Here is a 22,923-nt window from a genome sequence, read left to right as displayed (position 1 = left end):
GAACAGTAAGGGTCCCAGTACAGATCCCTCAGGCACTCCACTGTTTCCTACTGTATCTAAATCTTAGACACCTACCTGGCTGGGTGCTTCTTGAGGATCTGCTTAAAAGACCAACCTGTCCTTCAGGAAGTGATGAGGGGGAAGGTCTAGGGACCCCTACAGCATTAAGGTAAGTACGGGAGCGACGGGTGGGTTGCACCCCTAGCAGGTCCCTCTGCTCATGTTAGGAGCTGCCCGCGGCATGCATGGGGTGCTGGGGGCAGAAGCGGGTGCAGCCCTTCCCCTGGGCTGCCCGCGTCTCCCTTTCCACGGAGGCCGAGCCCAGTCGCCTCCATCCTCGGTAGGGTCCTGGGCCAGCTCTCGCCTTTGGCCTCGCCCGCCCGGCTCCGCGCGCTTGCGGGTTTCGTCCCATTCGTTTCCGAAAGCGCCGTGCGGTCGGGCTCCGCGCCAATAAAATCATTCACGGTCTCTGGCAGGTGGCAAAAAAAAACAAAAACCCCAAACCGTTTTCGGCTCACGTGGCCCCCCTGCGCGCAGAAGCGCGCGCGTGCACACCCCACCTGCTTCCTCTTCCGGGAGGGAAGGGGGAGGATCTGCGCAGCCGCCGTAGAGACGCCGCCTCCGCCCCTCCCGCTCTGCGCAGGCGCGCCGGCCGTGCATCCGGGGACCTTTCCAGCCGCGGCCCAGCAGCCGAGAGAGAGGAAGCCGTCATGCCGACCGGCGACTACGAGTGAGCGAGGGCGAGCGGAGGAGGGGGGGACGACGGGAGGGTTTCCTGCTCCCTCCCCGCTCATCACCGCTGTCCCCCTCCTTGGAAATTTCACGTCTGCGCTCGGGTGGAGGATTGGAAGCCATAGCCCTCCCCTCCCCCCTCATCTCTCAGACCTTGCATGGAGGGGGGATCCTGGTGCATTGGAAGCCATAGCCCTGCCCTCCCCTCCCAGACCTTGCATGGAGGGGGAGGGGAATCCTGGTGCACCCCAGTACCTCATCGGACTGCAAATGACAAGGATCTCCCGGGGGGGGGGGGGGGGTCTGTCCTCTCTTTAGTGCTATAATGGATAGGGGGGAGAGGGGCACGAGGACCACCACGCACAGCCTCACCCTCACCAGTTTTCTGTCTCTCTCTCCCTCTCTCCTGCAGCTCGAAGCCCAGCTGGGCCGACCAGGTGGAGGACGAGGTGGATGAAGGTGAAGCTCCTTTTAAATTGCATGTATTCCGCCTTCTTCTTGGCGGAGCGCACACCGCGCTGACGCTTTCGCCTTTTATCCGCTTGCAGGTCCTCTCCCGTCGCCCAAAGAAGTTATAAAAGGGAATACGAAAGTCATAACCGAGTACAAGGAGGACGAGGATGGCAAGAAGTCCAAGGTGAGGGGGGGGGCGTCCCCGGTAAGCCAGTGGCCGGGAGTAGCTGCTGTCATGGCAGGGCAGCCACTCGGGTGTCCTGTGAATTCCGGGGGGGGTAGATCATTCACAAAAGGCCAAAGGCCTTGGTGCCCCTTTCTGCAACTGCATTAAGCCTCGGGTTTAAGGTTGGCTTGCTGGCTCAAACCAGTGCCATCGGCTCCCTTCAGCTGGTAGTATCGTGCCCCCAGCCCCCCCAAATCCTGGAAAAGCAGCACGAAGGAGGGGTGAGAGTCCCGGGCATTATTGATGTTCTGAGGATGGATAGGAGGGGGAGTTTTCTGGGTAAGCTGGCATCTTGCAGGAGCTGTTTGGGGAAAGATGACTGCTAGGCTGAGCAGAGGGGGTTCTCGGATGGTGCTTGCCCGGGTGGCTCCTCATGGCCACATCGGTTTTCAGAGCTCAGGGCTGGTGGATTTTCACAGCATTGCCACCGCCCCAGGCCCCCCCCCCCCCCCCATCCCTTCTTCTCCAGTCTCCTGAGGTGACCAGAGTTGTCCGTTCTCTCTGTAGATCATCCGCACCTACAAAATTGAAACCAGGAAGGCTTCGAAGGCCGTGGCCAGGAGGAAGGTAGGTTTGAAAGAGTCCGGGTCATAGAACACGTTTGCGTAATTCCCCGGGGCTGTGAATACCTTTCATGCTCTATTGGCTTGTAACTGTCATTTTTTTTTAATAACCCATTTTCCTTTCGTCATTTAGAACTGGAAGAAATTTGGGAACTCTGAATTTGATGCCCCCGGGCCCAACGTGGCCACCACCACTGTCAGTGATGATGTGTTCATGACCTTTATTACAAGCAAAGAGGTAAGAGGGAGAAGGGGGGGGTGGGCAAGAGCACCGACGTGGAGGGCCTGGGAACAGGTGAGGCGAGGGGGGGTGGAGGGGCTGGGGTAACCAGTGGGGGGGGGGGGGGGGGGGGGGGGGGGGGAGATGGGTTGCTAGGAGGCCAGGGAGGGAGCGTAACTTGCTTTCCATGTTCCCTTCCTTCATTCGCTGCCCGCCCCCTCGCTGGCTGAAAAGGAAGAGGCCGGACACTGAAGCCGGAGCCTTGCAGTGGCGTTTCCAGATCAGCCTGAAACTGGTGCAGGGGGCAGGACCCAGGAGAGAGGGAGGGTTTCGGGGGATTTTGTAGAACAGTCTGTGGCTGTCAGACCATTTTCGGAAGGTCCCCTTGTGTAGGGGTTTGGACCCAGTTGTTACCTGCAAAGCGCCTTTAGTGAAAAGAAGGGGGATTATTTCTGCCTGAATACTTTTGTGGGGTTTTTTTTTCTTTTAATATTCTACGTTTGCCGCTGGCAGCTTCTGCCCCCCCCCCCCCCCCCAATAACCAGAGTCCCTCTCCCAATCCCGCCTAGGACCTGAACAACCAGGAGGATGAGGACCCCATGAACAAGCTGAAGGGGCAGAAGATCGTGTCCTGCCGGATCTGCAAAGGAGACCATTGGACCACGCGCTGCCCGTACAAGGACACCCTGGGGCCCATGCAGAAGGAGCTGGCGGAGCAGCTGGGCCTCTCCACCGGGGAGAAGGAGAAGGTCGCAGGGGCAGGTGCGTTAGAACCAGGGCGGCACAGCCGGGAAGGCTGGTTTGGTTGTTTGTGTCCTCTCTTTAGATCCGGGAACTGCTGCTTTCCCCCCCCCCCCCCCCTGTCTTAACGACTCGGATTATAATTTTCCATTTTTTGTCCCTCTCTTTTTTTTCCAGAGCCGGAACCGGTGCAGGCCGCGCAGAGCAAGACTGGGAAGTACGTCCCCCCCAGCCTCCGAGACGGGGCGAGCCGTCGGGGGGAGTCCATGCAGCCTAACCGCAGAGGTACGGGAAAGGGTTAACAGCGGGGGGAAGGAGTGTTCCTGGCCCAGCGAGGGCCGGGTTTGGCTGCTGGAGCTCGGCTCTCTGGCCTGCCGTGCTCGCTCATCCCGAGGATGGGGTGGAGGGCAGCGACTCCTCAGACTGCAAGGTATTAAGGGGGGGGGGGGGTGTTGAGGGATGCTCCGGGTGAGGCTTTCTCCTCCCAGGTCTTATGGGGGGGGGGGGGGGGGGGGGGGGGTCCCAGACAGAAGGAAGTTGGAATCCATAGGTGCAAGAGCACCACCGCACTCATCTCACCTGAGACCCGACCTGGGATTTAAACCCGGCTGTCTCAGCAGGTCGCTGCCTTCCTCTGTAGTCTCTGCGGTGGTGGGGGGGGGGGGGGGCCTTAGCTTTTGCTCCGTCCACGTTGACCTCTCCCGCTCTTGTGTGCGCCGTCCTTCCAACAGCCGATGACAACGCCACCATCCGTGTCACCAACCTGTCGGAGGACACGCGGGAGACCGACCTGCAGGAGCTCTTCCGGCCCTTCGGCTCCATCTCCCGGATCTACCTGGCCAAGGACAAGACCACTGGGCAGTCCAAGGTAAGGACAGCTGCGCGGGTGCTGGGGAGGGGGTACTGATCTCGGCCTCCTCTTGGGGACCCTTCGAGCCCCCCCCCCCCCCCCGTGCCTCCGTTTACTCGTCTCCGTGGTATTCAGCCGCCCTGGCCGCGGATTCGCGAGTTCTGTTCAGGTAAAGCAGGGGATAAAGTTTAGACAACGGGGGGGGGGGGGGGGGTACAGAGACCCAAATTATTACAGTAAGCGAGTGACTCGTGTGCTCTTCCTTTTGAGTTTGGCAGACTTGCAGGGAGCTGGACCCGCGTGGCACGCCGCAGTCTCCTGCCCTGTCGCGGATTTCGTAGTGTCTGGCAGGATTGCTGGGGGGGGGGGGGGTGCTAATCCCTGCTCCGTGGCGGAGGGCACCTGACGTGGCGTGACTTTTTTTTTTCCTTCTTTTTGTGTGCAGGGCTTTGCCTTCATCAGCTTTCACACCGCCGAGAGGACGCCGCCCGTGCCATCGCTGGCGTGTCCGGCTTCGGTTACGACCACCTGATCCTCAACGTGGAATGGGCCAAGTGCGTATTCTCCCCTCCCCCCCCCCCCCCCGTTTACGAACCAGGCCTATTTATAAGGACGTTCTCGGCGCTGTTGACCCCTCCTCTCCGGGGAGGGGGACGTGTGAGTGCAGGGCTCGTGAGTCGTAGTGGGGGGGTGGGGGCCTGTTTTCGAATGTGTGAGCTGGAACGTGAGTTACCGCAGCTCGTTCCACGTGGATTGGGCTGGGGGCAGTGGCTGCAGGTCTGATTTCCTGTCTGTGTTGGGTCCATGTCCTCCGCCGTCAGGTTTGATGTTTTTTTTTTGTTTTGTTTCATTTCTTCCTGCTTCTCTAACCTGTAATCTTTCCTCCCCCAGGCCTTCCAACAGTTGAAGCGGAGACAGCTGATTCGCTTTATCGTGAGCCGCAACGGACGCCGCGTCCACGCTGTCTCTAATAAAAGATTTTTGCTGCACTGGTGTTTTGTTTGGAGCATTTTTCTGGCTGCTTGCGTCAGTCTCTTTGGGGGGGGAAGCCGTCCTGTTCTGTCTATAATGCAAGGGCTGAGATCTTGTAGAAGTGAGCAACCTTGACCCAGAGTTACAGGACCCCCCCTAGCTTTATCCACTCTGCTGGAGAGACAGTCTGGCTTCTGGTGCTCTCATTTCACAGGCTGGAAGGATGACCAGGACCCTGCCAGGGTGGGTGGGTGGGTGCTGCTGGTAGCAGGCAGGATCACTCTGCCAGTCATGTGGGGAGAACCTGGGCGAGTTTGGGACCCGTCCTCGCGTGCTGACCTTGCAGGCGGCTCCGGCTGTTCACCCTCCAGAGGTGGCTGCAGCGTGGCGGAGGTTTTGGGTTGTAAAGTGTGTAGGGTTTCGTGTGGCAGCCCATGGTGCTGTCTAAAGCTGGTTTGTAACCCGGGGCAGGCACCGGTACCTGCAGTGACTGACTGACCCAGTGACCCCCCTGGCATGGGGGCGACTGCTGGACGGGAAACACTTTTTTTTTTTTAAATCCTCAAACTTACTGCTTGAGGTGGGGGGGAAGTGTTGCATGCGGAGGTGGCCAGGGGTGGGGAAGAGCGAATGAGACAGACCCCCCCCCCCCCCCCCCCAAACCACATCCTGTGGTGCCTGCCTGTATCCCTGAGTGCAAAGCTGCTCTGCCTGACAGAGAGGAAGTGGGCGCCTGGCTGCATCCTAACTCGGTGCTCCCAGGGGGGCAGGTGATGGAGATTTTTACACACAGAATTAGAAAGTATGCGGGGGCCTCTGCACGCAGAAAGTGACGGCATGGGGAGGGGGGGTGTTTCAGGCCGCACCTGCACATTTTTTGTTATGTTTTTTTTTGGGTGGATTTAAAAGCACGCGAGTTCAGTTTGAAAATTCTGGCCCTCTGCAGCCACAAAAGCCCCTTGTAAACTCGGAGGACTCACGTGGGGAAGGCCCTGGCCTTCCCCACGTGAGTCCTCCGAGCCCCCCTGTTACTGGCGCTTTCACCGCACTCCTTTACTTCAGGAATGAGTTTGACTCCGTCTCGCGGCATCGTCACAGGATGTTCCTGACAGAAAGATCAGTTGCCACACTTACCACATCTCCCACTGCCCTTCCGCCTCCCCTAGATTTTCCCCTCCAGCTGACGACTCCTGGAGGTGCGCCCTCCCCCCCCCCCCCCTCCATTTTGAGAAAGTTACTTTTCCTGAAGTCCGGGACCCTCGCCTTCATCTCTCGCCTCCTAATTCTGAGCCGCAGCATCCGGTGGTCGCCAGAGGCTCTGCCCCCCCCTCCCTGTCGGTGAGCGCCAGGCCCAGTATCTCCCCCCCCCCCCCCCCCCCTCTGGCCCCCGTCACCCGTGCACAGAACAGGTCTCCTTGCAGAGATTCCAGGATCTCCCTGCATCTGGCGTGTCCCGGCCAACATCTGGAAGATTAAAATCCCCTAAGCAGCAGCAGCTGCACCTCCCCTCTCACAGCAATCCCGCGAGCGTCCTCCATTAAATCTCATCTCCCTCTCCTCCGTCTGTGACGGGGGACCTGCATCTCACAGCAGTGCAAATAAATGCTCCGTTCCCTCTTTCCAGATTAACCCGGGGGGCCTCCCGCTTACCTCACATTACGTTATTACTTTTTATATATATATATATATAATTATACATACACACCGCCTGGTGGAAAAGGCTGGATGTGTCTTTATATAAACAGCTGCCGTTTCCCTAATCTTGGCTTCCTACCTCCCTTAAGTGTTTATTTGCTGCAACCTTGAACGTGAAAATGTGCCAGAAGCCTCCACCCCTGTTTTTTTTTTTTTTTATCACCCCGAGCTCCGCGCCTGACCTCTCTTGTCTTATTAACCTCTGTGGTCTATTCTTCTGTACTTAAAAAGCATGGCTGCCGTTTCCATTTCCTGGCCTATTTTAAACGAGGCAGCAGAAGCACAGGGAGCGCGACATCCTGTCTAATTTTTTATTTTTTTTTTTGCACGCCGCTCCCGCCTTCCTTCCGATAATTTCAGCCGTCAACGAGGGTGGCGGGCGGCCAACGAGCGCACGGCGGGTTAGCGCGGGGAGTGACCAACCCCTTCCCATTACCCCCCTCGGTACTTTCCACGTTTCATCGTTCATTGAGATGGAGGACGCAGCCCTTCCCCCACCGCCCAGGCAAAGGTGGTGGAGGGGACGGGAGCTGCACCAGAAGCTCTGGTGGATGAAGGTTTTAGGGCCTAACTGTGTGCACCCAGCAGGAAAGGAGAGGGGAAATGGGAGGAGGGATAGGGTAGAGATAATCAAATACCCCAAAGGTCCAGCACTAGGACAAACAGCAAAAATATTGATCAGAGGAAAGGAAGCGCTTGTAAGCAGATCAGGGATAGGATGCAGGAGTCCCAGGAGAAAACACTTCTTCACAGAAAGGGTGCTGGAAAGGGGTAAATACAGCAACAAGTCACGTGGAAAAGGGTAAACAGTGGAGTGCCTCAGGGATCTGTACCTGGACCGGTGCTTTTCAATATATTTATAAATGATCTGGAAAGGAATACGACGAGTGAGGTTATCAGATTTGCAGATACAAAATTGTTCAGAGTAGTTAAATCACAAGCAGATTGTGATACATTACAGGAGGACCTTGCAAGACTTGAAGATTTGGCATCCAAATGGCAGATGAAATTTAATGTGGATAAGTGCAAGGTGATGCATATAGGGAAAAATAACCCTTGCTATAATTACACGATGTTGGGTTCCATATTAGGTGCTATAACCCAAGAAAGAGATCTAGGCGTCATAGTGGATAACACATTGAAATCGTCGGCTCAGTGTGCTGCGGCAGTCAAAAAAGCAAACATAATGTTGGGAATTATTAGGAAGGGAATGGTGAATAAAACAGAAAATGTCATAATGCCTCGGTATCGCGCCATGGTGAGACCGCACCTTGAATACTGTGTACAATTCTGGTCACCGCATCTCAAAAAAGATATAATTGTGATGGAGAAGGTACAGAGAAGGGCTACCAAAATGATAAAGGGGAATGGAACAACTCCCCTATGAGGAAAGACTAAAGATGTTAGGACTTTTCAGCTTGGAGAAGAGACGGCTGAGGGGGGATATGATAGAGGTGTTTAAAATCATGAGAGGTTTAGAACGGGTAGATGTGAATCGGTTATTTACTCTTTCATATAATAGAAGGACTAGGGGGCACTCCATGAAGTTAGCATGTGGTACATTTAAAACTAATCGGAGAAAATTATTTTTCAATCCACATACGTACAATTAAGCTCTGGAATTCATTGCCAGAGGATGTGGATAGGGCAGTCAGTGTAGGTGGGTTTAAAAAAGGTTTGGAAACGATCCTGGAGAAGTCCATAAACTGCTATCAAACAAGTTGAGTTAGGAAAAAGCCACCGCTATCACTGGCATTATTTATTTATTTTGTATACCGCTGTTCCGTGTGTAGATCACATCGGTTTGCAAAGTGACATTCTTAGTTATAATTCAACAAACAAATAATGACTGGTTACAGGGGTAATAGTCATAGACATGCATTGATAGCTATCAAAGTGAAATTTTCTAGTACATATTTATATTTTATCTGGTACATTAGGCAATGAATACAGGAAATTAGTAGCTGGGGATCTATTTAATGTTTGGGTTCTTGCCAGGTTCTCGTGGCCTGGATTGGCCACTGTTGAAAACAGGATGCTGGGCTTGATGGACCCTTGGTCTGACCCAGTATGGCAGGTTCTTATGGCAGAGGAGACTCCTGCAAAAGGCAGAGAGCGCGGGGACGAGAAATACCAGAGGAGACTCCTGAGAAATGCAGAGAGCGCAGGGGCTGGAAATACCAGAGGAGACTCCGGGAAAATTCAGAGAGCACAGGGGCTTTAAACATTGGAGGAGAGTCCTGAGAAATGCAGACTGCATAGGTAAGCACTGCTGAATTTTAAGAGGCAAAATGTTTTATTAAGAGAATAAAAGGTGTACAGTGTAGAAAGTAAGCAGCTCTGTCGCGTGGGCCTGAATGTCATTACAGAAGCTGTACAATGGTCTGGTTTCTGCCCATACAGGGCTCCAGCCACTTGCACAAAAGCAGAACCCTGCAGCCCTCCCCGGGTACCTGCAGAGCGATCATTTATCTTCCTTCTTACCAAGTATTTTATTTATCTATCGAGTTTCACAGGCCGTCGTCCGGTTGCGGTAGCAGCGAGGTCACATCCCTGTCCACTTCACAGTATCCCGGGTCTGTCAGCCCCCCCCCCAAACCTACAGTATCCCATCACCGGCCCCCCCCGGGCTTCTTCCTCCCCGCACAGCTGCAGACGGACCTCATGCTCTCAGCCACGGCCGTGTACAGCAAGGGGTGGACGCACATGTTCAGGGTCACCAGGCCCTTGGTGACCTGGAAGGCCGAGTGGACGCGGGTGCCGCAGCGCTGCTGGTCCAGCCGGCGCATCCTGCGGTACAGGTTGAGGTTCCTCAGGGCGTGGTAGGGCAGGAAGGAGACCGCGTACAGGGCCAGCACCACGCAGGCCACGGCCAGGACCTTCCTCTTCTCCGGCCCGCCCACGTTCTCGTTCCTCCAGACCGTGCGGGCCACGGCGGCGTAGGAGGCCAGGCTGAGGAGGAAGGGCAGGCCGCAGCCCGAGCAGGCCAGGAAGAGGCTGTAGGGCAGGTAGGCCGGCAGGCGCTGGTCCGGGGCGGTGCCGAGGCACTCGGTGGCGTTCCCCCGCCGCTCCAGGGAGGAGAAGCCCAGCACCGGGCCGCAGGCGGCCGCCACCAGCGCCCAGACGGCCAGGCTGACGGCCTTGGCCTGCCCGGGCCCCAGCCGGCCGCGGGCGTACAGGGGGTGGACGATGGCCACGTAGCGGTTCAGGCTGATGCAGGTGATGAAGCCGACGCTGCCGTACAGGTTGCAGTTGAAGAGGAAGCGCTCCAGCTTGCAGGCCCCCTCCCCGAAGGTCCAGTCCTTGCCCCGGAAGTAGTAGGCCACCAGCAGGGGCAGGGAGAGGGCGTAGAGCAGGTCGCTGACCGCCAGGTTCACGGAGTACACGATGCCCGCGTGCCAGGTCTTCTCCCGGGCGAGGAAGAGGTAGAGGGCCAGGGCGTTGCCGCCGAGGGCCAGGAGGAACTCCAGGCCGAAGACGGCGGGGAGGAAGGACACCTGGAAGGCGGCGAAGGACGCGTTGCACTGCTCCATGGTTCCCGCTTTCCCGCGGGCTCTCGGGGCGGGGTGGGCGAACCTAGAAAGGGAACCAGAAGCAAGAGACGCGTCCGTTGATCGCTCTTCCACTACGCGACGCCTCTCCCTTCCCCTACCCAACGCACTTTGCAGATTGTAATTTGGGGGGGGGGGGGAGGTACGGGATGGCGAGGGCTCGTACCCTGTCTGGAGCCACGGGCCCTCATCAGCAGAATTAATCACAGCTGATGTCGCGTCTGGGTTCCTGCAGGGGAGGCCACTTCTGGTTATTCAGCCAGAAGCGGACGAGAGCCCCCCCCCGACGCCGACTCATTACCAGCCCCGGCGAGGCAGGATGGGGCATTTCCCGGTGGCAGGAGGCGAAGCTGAGGGACTAGCCCCCCCCCCCTCCCCAGGGGACCGGGACCGCCGGCGCACGCTGCACCCTGCAGGTCCTTCCCGCTCTCCCGGGCACACGAACCCAATTCTTATCCTCCCAAAGAGGGATTTTCTCTGCTCCTCCGCTGCCAGAAGGGCTTTCACGGGTTGGCGGGGCCGCGAGATACGACACCCCCCCCCCCCCCCCCCCCCCAGAAAAGACGGCAGGGACCCTCTTCCCGCAGCTCTGCGGACTTCTAAGCATGTCCCGGGGGTGGGTGGGGGGGGCAACATTTGTAGAATTCCCTTACGGGTTAAATCTCAGAAACTACCCCCCCCCCCCCCCCCCGGAGGTAGTACCCACCCGAGGGGCTGTGAGAAGGGTGCACAAGTCGTTACTACTCCAGAAACCAGCCCGAGCAGGACCCAGCCCTCCCTCCCCACATTCCCCAGTCTCAGCTGCAAGTGGAACTGGAAATGTGAGATTCAGAGCGGCCCCTCCCCCGCCTGGCGGGAAGGTGAAATCATTTCAGCCCGGGCCAGGCTCAGGTGGAATCCCTACCACCGGGCTCCTTCACAAAAAAGGACATCTCTGTATTAATCAGAGAGATCCACTCTGTGCTAAGCCCGGCTGCCTGCCCTGGGGGGGGGGGGGCGTCCCCTCCCCCCCCCCCGCACAGAAAGCTTTAACGTGCTGCCGGCTCCTGCCTGCGCGGTACCCCCCTCTCACCTGTTCCTCTCTCGCTGGGGTCCCGCCGCTCTCTCACCGGGGATCTCCTTCTGTACATAAAGTCATTCCACCCCTCCCCCACCCAGGGGGGGGGAGGGGGCCACTGCTGTAATCCCTCGCCTGAGCTGGGTCTGCTGCTCCTGCGGGTCTCGCTTCAGCTCACTGCGCCTTCTCAGCCAAACCTCCTCTTGCCCCCTTCTTCCTCTCCTGCCCCTCCCTCTTTTGGCTCTCCTCCCTCCATCAGGCTATTTTAATTCCGTCAACAGCTTAAAAAAACCCAAAAAAAAAAACTGTGAGAAAAAAAAAAAGTGTTCCTTTCAACGTTTTGTTTACCTCGGCTGCTATAATAAAAAAAAAAAAATTATCACATCATTGTGGCTTAAAAAGTTGAGAAACCTTCAGCCCCGGCTTCTAATCCCACTACTGCCACCAGTTTCACCCTGTGAAGAGAAGAAAAAAAATTGCCCGACGCCGACCTCGCATATCTGGGAACACCACAGACCCTCAAGCTGGGTTTCCAGCTCCACCACTGCCACCCCATGCCGAGAGCAGAGCTGGGGGCACTCACAGAACCAGGTTCTGATCCCACCACTGCCACCAGCCTCACACCGTGCAATAGGTTACCTACCGCCGACAGCACAGACCCACATGAGTTCCAGTCCCAGCCACAGCGAGGGGGAGGGGGAGGGAGAGAGAGAGTGGGTGTGCATGAGATCCCCATGCTTGCTTTTCACTGCCTTGTGAGGCAAATTTAATCTACAGGAAACTTCTTGTCAGGGGGGGCTGGCACTGTGGCTCATGAGATTAACATGAGGGGAAAAAAACAAAACAAAATCCCTCACTCTGTCTCCATCTGCTGGCAAGGGAGCACATAACGCCCTGGGGTCCTGAGTCCATCCTGCTCCACCCTAGCAAATGAGAAATTAACTAAAACATAGCCAAACATCTTGGGCAGATGCGGACGCCCGTTTGGACAGTAATATTATGAAATTGCGAAAGACACTTTGGGTGTGGGAGTGGACGGGAATCACGCGGGTTGGCGTGTGTGCACGCGCGTGGAGGGGGGGGGGGGGTAGGAGGGCCGTAGCTGTGCCAGTCAGGGCCATGCGGGTGGCAGCAGCCTGCAGTCTCTTCCCCACCCATTTCCTAAATTTGATAAAAGGTTGTGAAACAGGAAGCGAGAGGCCGGTTCCGCTAGGGCACAGGCTCCTGCCCACTTCCTGGATTCCTGTGGCTGTTAAATCCCCCTCCCCCATCAGCAGCCCGGCATCCCAAACCTGTGCTGGGGGACCTCCACGCAGCCCCTGGTGTTTTCCAGATATCCACAATGAATATGCCTGAGAAAATTCACATATCCCCGGGAGTCAGCACGAGAATTTATCTCACGCATATTCAATGTGGATATCCTGAAAACCCAACTGGCTAAGGGGGGTCCCCAAGACAGACTTGGGAAGCTCTGGGATATCCATGACAAAGCCGGGGATTAGAACTGAAGCACTGGGAGTTAAAGTCACCCCATCCCTGAGGTCACACACAGAGAGTCACTGACAGAGCCGGGGATTAGAACTGAGGCACAGGGGGATAAAGTGACTCACCCTGAGGTCACATACAGAGAGTCAGTGACAGAGCCGGGGATTAGAGCTGAGGCACAGGGGGATAAAGTGACTCCCCCTGAGGTCATATACAGAGAGTCAGTGACAGAGCCGGGGATTAGAGCTGAGGCACAGGGGGATAAAGTGACCCCCCCTGAGGTCACACACAGAGAGTCAGTGACAGAACCGGGGATTAGAGCTGAGGCACAGGGGGATAAAGTGACCCCCCCTGAGGTCACAGAGAGAGTCAGTGACAGAGCCGGGGATTAGAGCTGAGGCACAGGGGGATAAAGTGACCCCCCCTGAGGTCACACAGAGAGAGTCAGTGACAGAGCCGGGGATTAGAGCTGAGGCACAGGGGGATAAAGTGACCCCCCCCTGAGGTCACACAGAGAGAGTCAGTGACAGAGCCGGGGATTAGAGCTGAGGCACAGGGGGATAATGTGACTCACCCTGAGGTCACACACAGAGAGTCAGTGACAGAGCCCGGGACTAGAGCTGAGGCACAGGGGGATAAAGTGACTCCCCTGAGGTCACACACAGAGAGTCAGTGACAGAGTCGGGGATTAGAGCTGAGGCACAGGGGGATAAAGTGACTCACCCTGAGGTCACACACAGAGAGTCAGTGACAGAGCCGGGGATTAGAGCTGAGGCACAGGGGGATAAAGTGACCCCCCCTGAGGTCACACAGAGAGAGTCAGTGACAGAGCCGGGGATTAGAGCTGAGGCACAGGGGGATAAAGTGACCCCCCCCTGAGGTCACACAGAGAGAGTCAGTGACAGAGCCGGGGATTAGAGCTGAGGCACAGGGGGATAAAGTGACTCCCCCTGAGGTCACACACAGAGAGTCGGTGACAGAGCTGGAACAGAGAGCGCAGCAGTTATCAGGGAGCACCCTCTGAGTTGTTGCTCTGACTCCACCTGCTGGATAAGGGACATAACCCACGGTCTGGACTGATCCTGGTACGTACAGGGAAAAACATTTACCAAGCAGGTTTAGAAAGCTTTTGGCTTTCTGAATTTTAAGAGGACTCAGACTCCCCGAGCTTTTCCCTCCCCCACCAGCAACAGGACAGGCTCACAGGCCTCAGAAGTGCCCAAAATTTACCTCTCCAGCGCTTCAAAAGACTCACTCAGGCCCCGCAGCGCCCTTTAACCTTTATTTATTTATTTATTTACAGCGGCGCACAATCTGTTACAGATCAATAGGGCCAGCGAGCCCCTCTCCTCGCCTCTGCTTTCGGTTTTCCCCCGTGGGCCCAAGCTCGGGGGCGTCCTCGTCAGGCTTTGCTCACTTTAAAACTGGCGACCATGAGCCTGCCCGTGCCACCCCTGTCCCCGGGCGTGAACGACCCCTGACCCCGGGCGCCGTTTTATTATTTCAGGTGTAGGGAGTGGGGTCGCTTCCTGACCCCGCACTCTCTTGCTTTCTTGGAGGGGGGGGGGGCAGCGTTCCTGCTGTGCACACACGACCCGCACCTTTCTCAGTAAGGGGGGGGGGGGGGTTTCTCTCCATCCCGTCTTCAGAAACCGTAAAAGTCCGGGGCTCAGAGGGCACGCGCCTGCCTCAGGGGCCCCATTTTCTTCTTCTGGCCAAAGGCCCTGTTTTGGGGGGCTTGGCCCTGGGGCCCTCCTTTTCCCTTCTGGTCAAAGGCCCTGTTTTGGGGGGCTTGGCCCCGGGGCCCTCCTTTTCCCTTCTGGCCGAAGGCCCTGTTTTGGGGGGCTGGGCCCCGGGGCCCTCCTTTTCCCTTCTGGCCGAAGGCTCTGTTTTGGGGGGCTGGGCCCCGGGGCCCTCCTTTTCCCTTCTGGCCGAAGGCCCTGTTTTGGGGGGCTGGGCCCCGGGGCCCTCCTTTTCCCTTCTGGCCGAAGGCCCTGTTTTGGGGGGCTGGGCCCCGGGGCCCTCCTTTTCCCTTCTGGCCGAAGGCTCTGTTTTGGGGGGCTGGGCCCCGGGGCCCTCCTTTTCCCTTCTGGCCGAAGGCCCTGTTTTGGGGGGCTGGGCCCCGGGGCCCTCCTTTTCCCTTCTGGCCGAAGGCCCTGTTTTGGGGGGCTGGGCCCCGGGGCCCTCCTTTTCCCTTCTGGCTGAAGGCCCTGTTTTGGGGGGCTTGGCCTCGGGGCCCTCCTTTTCCCTTCTGGCCGAAGGCCCTATTTTGGGGGGCTGGGCCCCGGGGCCCTCCTTTTCCCTTCATGGCTGTGCTGCCCCATGGCCCCCGTTTCCCGGGGACCCCCAGTGTCCTTCTGTGACCGAGGCCTGGAAAGCTGGAGCTCAGGAACCTCCGTTTCTTCCTCTGGGGCCGCCCGGGGCTCCTCTCCTCCTCCTCCCCCCCTTGCCGGGCTCTGCCGGCTTTGAACTTCTCGCCGGGGTGGGGGGATCTGCAGGGCCCTGCCCGCTTCCTTTTTCCGCTTCGCAGGAACAAATCTGGGAGAAATGAAAACGGAGGTTGGGGGGGGGGGGGAGAAATAAAATAAATAAATAAAAACGCCGCAAAGACCTTTTCTCCCTTCTGAACAGTAAACGCTTTGTGCTCTACTCACCGCCCCCCTGCCCCCCCCAGGGCGGCCATGTCTACCAAGCCTCCCATGACATCACCGCCTGCACTGGCCAATGGGGAAGCTGGGGTATCCGTGATATCCCCACAGGATGCCCCCCCGGGACTCTCTGCAAGGCATCTTAGTCCATCCCCCCCCACACCACCCCAGTTCTGAAGGGTTTGCACTGGTTGCCAATCAAACAGAATAATTTTCAAAGTATTATTAAATATTATTCATAAAATTTTATATACGGAGAAACGAGAAACTGGTTGAATACTACAATAAAAGATTACACGTGCCGCACCGAGAACCGAGATCGACTAATAAAGGGTTTACTCTCAATACCTAACATCAGAGCGGCCCACTTATGCGAAGGGTTTACTCTCGATACCTAACATCAGAGCGGCCCACTTATGCGAAGGGTTTACTCTCGATACCTAACATCAGAGCGGCCCACTTATGCGAAGGGTTTACTCTCGATACCTAACATCAGAGCGGCCCACTTATGCGAAGGGTTTACTCTCGATACCTAACATCAGAGCGGCCCACTTATGCGAAGGGTTTACTCTCGATACCTAACATCAGAGCGGCCCACTTATGAGAAGTGAGAGAGCGTGCCATATCAATCGCAGGCCCAAAATATTGGAACAGCGACTACAAGCAAATAAGAGACAATTTCGGACAGAACTAAAAAACACGGCTGTTCCAGCGAGCCTATGCGAATGAGAGCTAAGCACAGGAGCAGATAGTCTTTTAATCTCTAATTTTTATTGCTTTTACTTTTTCTCTTTTGTACTTAACAGTTTTAGATTTTAGACATATTTCAGATTATCTATTTATAATATTATTGTAATTTTCTCTTTCCTGCCTGTTCCGAATACTGTGATCAACTGTAAACCGCTGAGATGGATCTGTCCGTGCAACGGTATATAAAAAACTGTTTAAATAAATAAAGTTACCTGCATCGGGCTCCCTCCCGACCTCCTGCCGATAGTACTCGGCGTCGTCATCCTCCTCCGACGATTCGGCGGCCGCGGCCTGCTCGTCACGCGCCGGCCCTGGGTCCTCTGCTTCGGCGTCGCCCTCGGGCCCCCTGCCTGGCTTCGTCTGCATACCCTGTAAGCTCTTCTTCCTGAAAAAAAGGGGGGGTGTGAGAGTAAGGATCTTTGTCTGCCACCTTCCTGCACGCGGGCTCCACCCCCACAGGTAGAAAATGAACCAAGCGGGGGGGGGGGGTGTCCCGGACAGCAGCGGAGAGATCCCTGCCGTCGCCAGAGCTTCACCAACCCCGCTCCCCCATCTCCCTGCCGCCGCCACCCTCCGCTCTCCTCCTCCTCCCTTACTTGTGCTCTTCCCGCTGGGCCTTCTTCTGCGCTATATCCCGCTCCTGTTTCTTCCGCCTCTCCGCCTTCAGCCTCAGTTTCTCCTCCTTCCTCTCCAGCGCTGTCTTCAGCTCCTCTTCCGTCTTGTGCACTTTGTTACACATAAACATAAAAAAAAAATTTTTTTGTTTAGGGCGCCCCCACCGGAGCAGCCATCGGGGAGGGGGATTATCCTCCTCTCCGACCTCCCCCTCTGGTGAGGCATTACCGAGGCTTGGGAGACCTTCGCTATCCCCCTCCCCAAATCAGGAGAGCGAGACACCCACGGGGAGGCGCTCTGGGCTGAAGTCTGGCCGCCGGGTCCCGGCGCACTGATCTCCGGGAGCATTGCTTACCGAAGCTGTGGTACAGCACCTTTCCGTCGTTCAGGCCTTCTTCTATCTTTACGAGCTGGAGCGTCATCCTGGGGCCAATCTTTGAAAGAGGAGATTAAAAAAAAAAAAAAAAAAAAAAAGTGTTCATTGGTGGGTGCGGTGGGATTAGAACTTTGGAGTAAAAAAAAAAAAAAAAAAAAATCCCAAACATTTGTATATGGAGATTTAGCGAGAAAGATTTTCAAATTCCTCCTTTCACCAGCCTGGATTTAAGCTGCTGTGGGGGTTTTGTTTCTTATAAATCTAAGGTTTGGCGTTGGGCACTACGAGGCGGCTCTGACCTAGCTGGATAAAGCAGGAATACACGGATGCACTCAAGAGTGAAACGGCAGGAGCAGGCGGCCCTCGGCGTCGCCTTAAAACCCCCCCCCCCCCCCAATCCCCGCCACTCACCTCCGTGAGCCGGACCGCGCTCTGCTGGGCCTTTATGTTCCCGCGGCCGGCGTAGGCCTGAGGCAGCTCCATGACATTGTGCTCGCCGTCCTGCTCGGCCTCGCTCTCCGACAGGTTGGCGCCTCTATAAAAAACGGGGAAAGGCAAGACCCCCGCCCCCACCACCAAAAACAAATAAATAAAGAGACCGGACGGCGCGAGGAAGGACACGACCGACCGCCGGCTGCCGGGTAAAAACAAAAAAAAATCCCACCGCGCACGGGACACAGATTCCAGTAACGCTCCGCGGGGGGGGGGGGGGGAAGAGCCGCGCCTCTTCCTCGTTTTACATAATACCGCACTCCCCCCCCCCCCAACGCCATGCAAACGGATATTCGGGGACAGCCTAGGGCAGGGACACTCCCGCGAATTAAATAACTGTGCACGCTCCGCCCGCCCGACACTCGCCACCCAGGCCAGGCTCCCACCGAACCGAGCACCTCCCCCCCACCCCCACCCCTCCGGGAGGGTCCAAGGAGAGGGGCGAGAGGGAGACTGGGCTTACGGGGCCAGCAGGTCGCTGATGTCCTCCCAGCGGCTCATGTTCGGAAACCTCTCCTGCAGCAGCTTCTTCACGCCTCTGCTCATGCCCACGGGGACCACCTTCAGGCTGCTGCGGAGGGCGAGAGAGGGGAGAGGGATTTCAGAGAGACCCTCGTGCCCACCCTGAACCCCCCCTCCAAAGAAAAAGTCAGATTCATTCATGCATGCATGTGTGTGTGTGCGCGGCTCGCTGGGCGTTGTAAACAAGCACGGAGCCGCGCCTGGGGTGGAAAATGCAGGGGGAAGACCAAACAGCCGTGCCCCGGGGGGAGGGGGCAATTCTTGGTAACTCACTAGTGCCGGAAGCTGATGAGCTGCGTGCCGGGCTCGTAGTGAATCAGGATGCACCTCTTGATGGCGTTCAGATTCACCTGAGGAAGGGGGGGGGGAGAGAGAGAAGCGAGAGGTCTGAGCCCGCGGCAGCCAGGGTTCCCGAGGAGACTCCCCGGAAGGCCCCCCCCCCCCCCCCCCCCCCCCCGGTCGCACACCGTGGGCTCACCTTGTGCACGTTGATGGAGGGGAAGAGGTTCTGCAACATGGAGGTCATGACCTTGACGTGCATGCCGGGCAGGCCGAAGTTGTTGAGGACCAGGAGGGGCGGGTGGGTGAACTGCTGCTCGTGCATGCGGTGGTGCTTCAGCGAGGAGACCACGTCCTTGATGAGCGAGTACTGCCAGAGGGACGGGAAGCAGAAACGTCATGAAACCGCCTCCTTCCACCGGGGAGCACCGGAGGAGGCCCGAGCGACCCGGCTGGCAAGGCTGGACGCATCCTGGCCCACCCCACCCCCCGTCCACCCCAAAAGCCTCCGCGAACCTCGACTCAAAATACGGCACTCACCTCCGTCACTCTGAACGTCAGCGTGGGGCCCTGCGGGACGCGGGCGAGCCTCTGTACGGGGCAGACAAGCACAGATATTTCCGGGGTTATCATCATCAACCGCTCCATCAGCCCCCCCCCCCCCCCCCCCACACAAAAATAAATAAATAAAACGGCAAACTTAAAAAAAAAAAAAAAAGCCATGGAGGAAGGAAATCATTGTGAAGGTCTCTTTTGCTTTTACGCTTTCCTATCGGATGAGAAACTGCACGAGCAGGGGGGGGGGGCGGGAAGAGAAATAGTAACCCCCCCCAGCAAACCCACCAAACACCTTCCCCAGCCTCTGGATGCATCAGCGCGTTTACTTTGCAAGAAATCAGAGGAAGACCTCAGCAATCGCCAGAGCTTTCATCACCTGCCTGCCAGAGGCCACCCCCTACCTGCCCCCCCTCCCCTCCCCTGCAAGGTATAAAGGGCTCCTCCTATCGCACACGGCGTGATAAGTAGTTTACATTTGTTCTTGATTTTATTTATGGGTTTTTTTTGTTATTTTATTATTGCTTTGTTGATGTATTAGATTGTGATTTATTGTCTATTGCTTGTTATTTGGTCGTATTGTATATTTTAGTTCATTTTGGAAGTCTTGTACCTCGCATAGCACTTTTTGGATCAGTGATAAATAAACAAGATACTTACAAAGTTTATGTTCTCCGACGTTTTGCTGAAGACAAGGAAATGAGTCACGCCCAGCGGACCCACCACAGAGACGAAGTCCTTCAGCCTGTTCTTCTTCTGTACCTGCATGCACCCGGTGCGGGAAGACGCAGGAGCAACATCAGCAAACCAAGAGAAAGCGCGTGCGAGACCAGCCTCATATTTGAGACACACACCTCTCCCTCAGAGTAAGGATCCTAATCCCACTCCTGCCACCACATGGTATGACCTACTCCAGAGAGAGCACACACGGCTGCAAAATTTCACAGGGCAAAGATCCTAATCCCATTCCTGCCACCACATGGTAAAACACCTACAGTACCTGAATGTAATCCACTTTGAAGTGCTGAAAAAAGCGGAATATAAAAATCTAAATAATAAAAAAAAAGTCCTAATCCCGAACCTCCCTGGAATGGTTCTGGACTCGTTAAACTCTTTGGGGAAGGTACCTGTTAACAGCATTGCCTTTTATACACACACACCACTCATGGGGGGGGGGGTTGGATTTTCTAGTGAACGTGTTTATGTGCGGTAGCATTCAACCTTATGAGAACCAATGTAAGGTTATTTTTTTTTGTTAGTGCGTACTGTATTTAATTTAAATCTTCAAATTTAAATTTATATTTATTTTTTTCGGTCCACGTAACAGAAATAAAGAAACAGCAAGGATCGAGGTCCTCAGCCAAAATGGAGCTGAATAATTGGCTACACAAATCAAACAAATTAAGTGGGTGGGAATCACTGAATAAGGAAGCCGGTACAGCATAAGATACTGAAGCTTTTTAAAAGAAAAAAAAAAAAAAAGAAAAAAAAATATAAATAAATTTGAAGAGAACCACTGAAAGGTTAAGTGCTACCGCACATAAACACATTTGTTCTGGATCAGGTAAAAAAAAAAAAAAAAAATCTGTGTTTTGCCATCCAGGCAGCTAAACTTTCTCTCCAATCAGTCCTCAAGACAAAGATTCTGTAAGTTTGAAATTATTTATTGTACAGGCAAATTCTACTTACAATTGTTGCATTTCAAACGTGAGCCCCTAGGCAAGGATCTTTGGTAACCGGAGACGAGGCGGGAGAAGGAGGTCTCTCGTGTTGCAGGAGTTGGTTTGTGGTAGAGGTAGAAAGCATGAGGAATAGGAGGCTGATTTAGGGGATATTACGGAGCGCTGCAGGCTCAGAAGCAAGCATGGAGCAGAACTGAACGAAGCTGCTAAAAGGAAACGCCTCCACAAGCTGGGGGCAGGGGACAGGGTCCAATGGCAGCGAGCCTGAGAACCCTGTAACACAGGGGGGGGGGTAGCAGGAAGGGCAGTCCTTTGAACCTATAAGGCACCTAGGAAAACTTCAAGTTAGATTGAGGGGGATTCAAGCTCCTCCGATGGTGAGAGAAAGTGGAAGGGGGGAGGGAGCTTCTCTTAAAGGCAAAGGCTCACAGATTTTTATCATAGGTTACAAATGGTGCTTCAGTATTAAGAATCCTTAGAAGGGAGGCTGGCACTAAACACAGCTAAACTACAATATATACAGACACAAACATGTACCCACTGCTGTGGACAGAACAACATTCACTAGAAAATCCCCCATGAGTGGTTTGTTATTTATTGAACAGTGGAGGGGTGCTGAATTGGTCAAGTGTTGTTGTGTTACACACACACACACACACACAGCATTTCATACGCAATGAGGCTGGAATACGAGCCCTACTGACCCAGCATCCTGTCATCAAACCAACAGAGGTTCCTGGCACTGCCCGGGTTCATGGATGCATCAGAGCGTTTACTTTGGAAGAAAATCACAGGAAGATCTCAGCATTGCTAAAGCTTTCATCATTTGCATCCAGAGACACCTTCTCCCCCCACCCCCTTCTGTTTCCTGCTGCCTCTTTTACAAGCTGATACAGTAAAGTCCGTGGGAGAGCGGACCAACGCCCGTCCCGGCGCACGCACCGGCCCCTCGCCAGTGCGCGCGATTCACCATGCAAATTAGGCGGCACGGTAGAAACGGGGAAAAGGAGGCGCTAGGAACACTAGCGCGTCCCTAACGCCTCCTTTTTGACAGGAGTGGCTGCTGTCAGCGGGTTTGACAGCCGACGCTCAATTTTGCAGGCATCGGTTCTTGAGCCTCACTGACAGCTACGGACTCGGAAACTGGACGCCGGCAAAACTGAACGTCCAGTTTACGGCCCAACAGCCGCGGGCCGAATTCAAATTTTTTTTTTTTTTACCCTTCGGGACCTCAGACTTAATATCACCATGATATTAAGTCGGAGGGTGCACAGAAAGCAGTTTTTACTGCTTTTCTGTGCACTTTCCCGGTGCCGGAAGAAATTAGCGCCTACCTTTGGGTCGGCGCTAATTTCTGAAAGTAAAATGTGCGGCTTGGCTGCACATTTTACTTTCTGTATCCCGCGCTGGAATACCTAATAGGGCCAGCAACACGCATTTGCACGTTGAGGGCGCTATTAGGTGCCGCGGGTTGGACGCGAGTTTTCCTCCCCTTACTGAATAAGGGGTAAGGGAAAACGCGCGTCCAATAGCAGGATAACAGTGAGCGCACTGTACTGTATCGGCCTCTTAATGGGAGCAAAGAAATGGGACCCTGGCTTCCCATCTCGCCCTGTCCAGTGCTGAGAGCTCGGAGCTGATGAGACCGAGGGATCCCACATTCTGCGCACACGCAGAAGTGCCTGCAGACCCCCTGATTCTAATCCCAATCCTGCCACCATCAGAACCTGGGGGGGGGGGGGGGGAGTGCAACCGTGCGCCAGTTTGTGGCCCCCCCCCCCAGGGGCGCTCACCTTCAGCGTGGTGGCCGTGTAGGGCTCCATCACCCGCCTCATGTTCAGCACCAGCTGCTGCACGGTTTTGCCGACCTGGCCCCGGTGGAAGACGAAGGAGTGCGGGACGGAGCCAAACTCCTCCTGCGCCGTGTGAATGGCGCTGGCGCGCGCCTTCTTCTGGCTCTTGGTCTGGAGGCAGGAAATTAAAAATAAAATACAAAAAAAAACAACACAACCCCCCCCCCCCACACACACATACAACCGAGTCACAAACAAATGTAAAAAGTGCTCGTGGCGTTAGCGGTGGGAGAGAAAAGAAAACTTCTTAACATGGCTCAACAAATACTTTCCCTATTCACCGAGGGGGCAGAAGGGAGAGGAGGACACAACGGGTAGAAATAAAACGAAGCCCCGGGACGCAAGGTCTAATCCCTCTCCGGCACGGCAGCTTTCCCGTGGGGGGGAGAAACGCACAGCCCTCTCTCCCCCCGGGGAAGAAACGCACAGCCCTCCCCTCCGCGCCACCCCCCACGGGGCCGCGGGCATTCCTCACCTTGCTCTGGCGCCCCATGCTGCCTTCACCACCGCGTGCACCCCCAGCCGTTTCCGGCCCGCGCAACCCGGAAATGAGTCCGAGAAGAAAAGCACCAGCAGGGCACCAAGGTTCCGCTTCCGGTCCCTGCA

At 55.8% G+C, this 22,923-nt stretch overlaps 2 protein-coding genes across 2 annotated transcripts; one reads left to right on the top strand and one right to left on the bottom strand.

Annotated features, from left to right (window-relative positions):
- The first annotated feature begins 579 nt into the window (after positions 1-579).
- Positions 580-4,774, top strand: EIF3G (eukaryotic translation initiation factor 3 subunit G). The gene is given in 11 exon segments (XM_029585412.1): positions 580-730; positions 1,145-1,275; positions 1,278-1,369; positions 1,919-1,978; positions 2,108-2,212; positions 2,764-2,956; positions 3,113-3,220; positions 3,667-3,803; positions 4,231-4,251; positions 4,254-4,339; positions 4,677-4,774. Coding segments are annotated over 11 exon segments (969 nt in total). The 5' UTR covers positions 580-710; the 3' UTR covers positions 4,693-4,774.
- Positions 4,775-8,725: 3,951 nt separating this feature from the next.
- Positions 8,726-22,923, bottom strand: LOC115080399. The gene is made up of 13 exons (XM_029584541.1): positions 22,793-22,923; positions 22,258-22,428; positions 19,443-19,544; positions 18,768-18,818; positions 18,427-18,597; positions 18,222-18,298; positions 17,890-17,997; positions 17,346-17,469; positions 16,914-16,992; positions 16,540-16,669; positions 16,156-16,328; positions 14,216-15,083; positions 8,726-10,028 (listed from the first exon to the last, which is right to left on the bottom strand). The coding sequence occupies exons 1-13, from the start codon at positions 22,808-22,810 to the stop codon at positions 9,065-9,067; spliced, it is 3,036 nt and encodes a 1,011-aa protein (XP_029440401.1). The 5' UTR covers positions 22,811-22,923; the 3' UTR covers positions 8,726-9,064.

This window comes from Rhinatrema bivittatum, chromosome 19 (assembly GCF_901001135.1).
Source record: "Rhinatrema bivittatum chromosome 19, aRhiBiv1.1, whole genome shotgun sequence".
In the NCBI taxonomy this organism is placed as follows: Eukaryota; Metazoa; Chordata; class Amphibia; order Gymnophiona; family Rhinatrematidae; genus Rhinatrema; species Rhinatrema bivittatum.
Note: the sequence above shows the minus strand (reverse complement) of the source record. Positions and strands in the feature narration are given on the sequence as shown.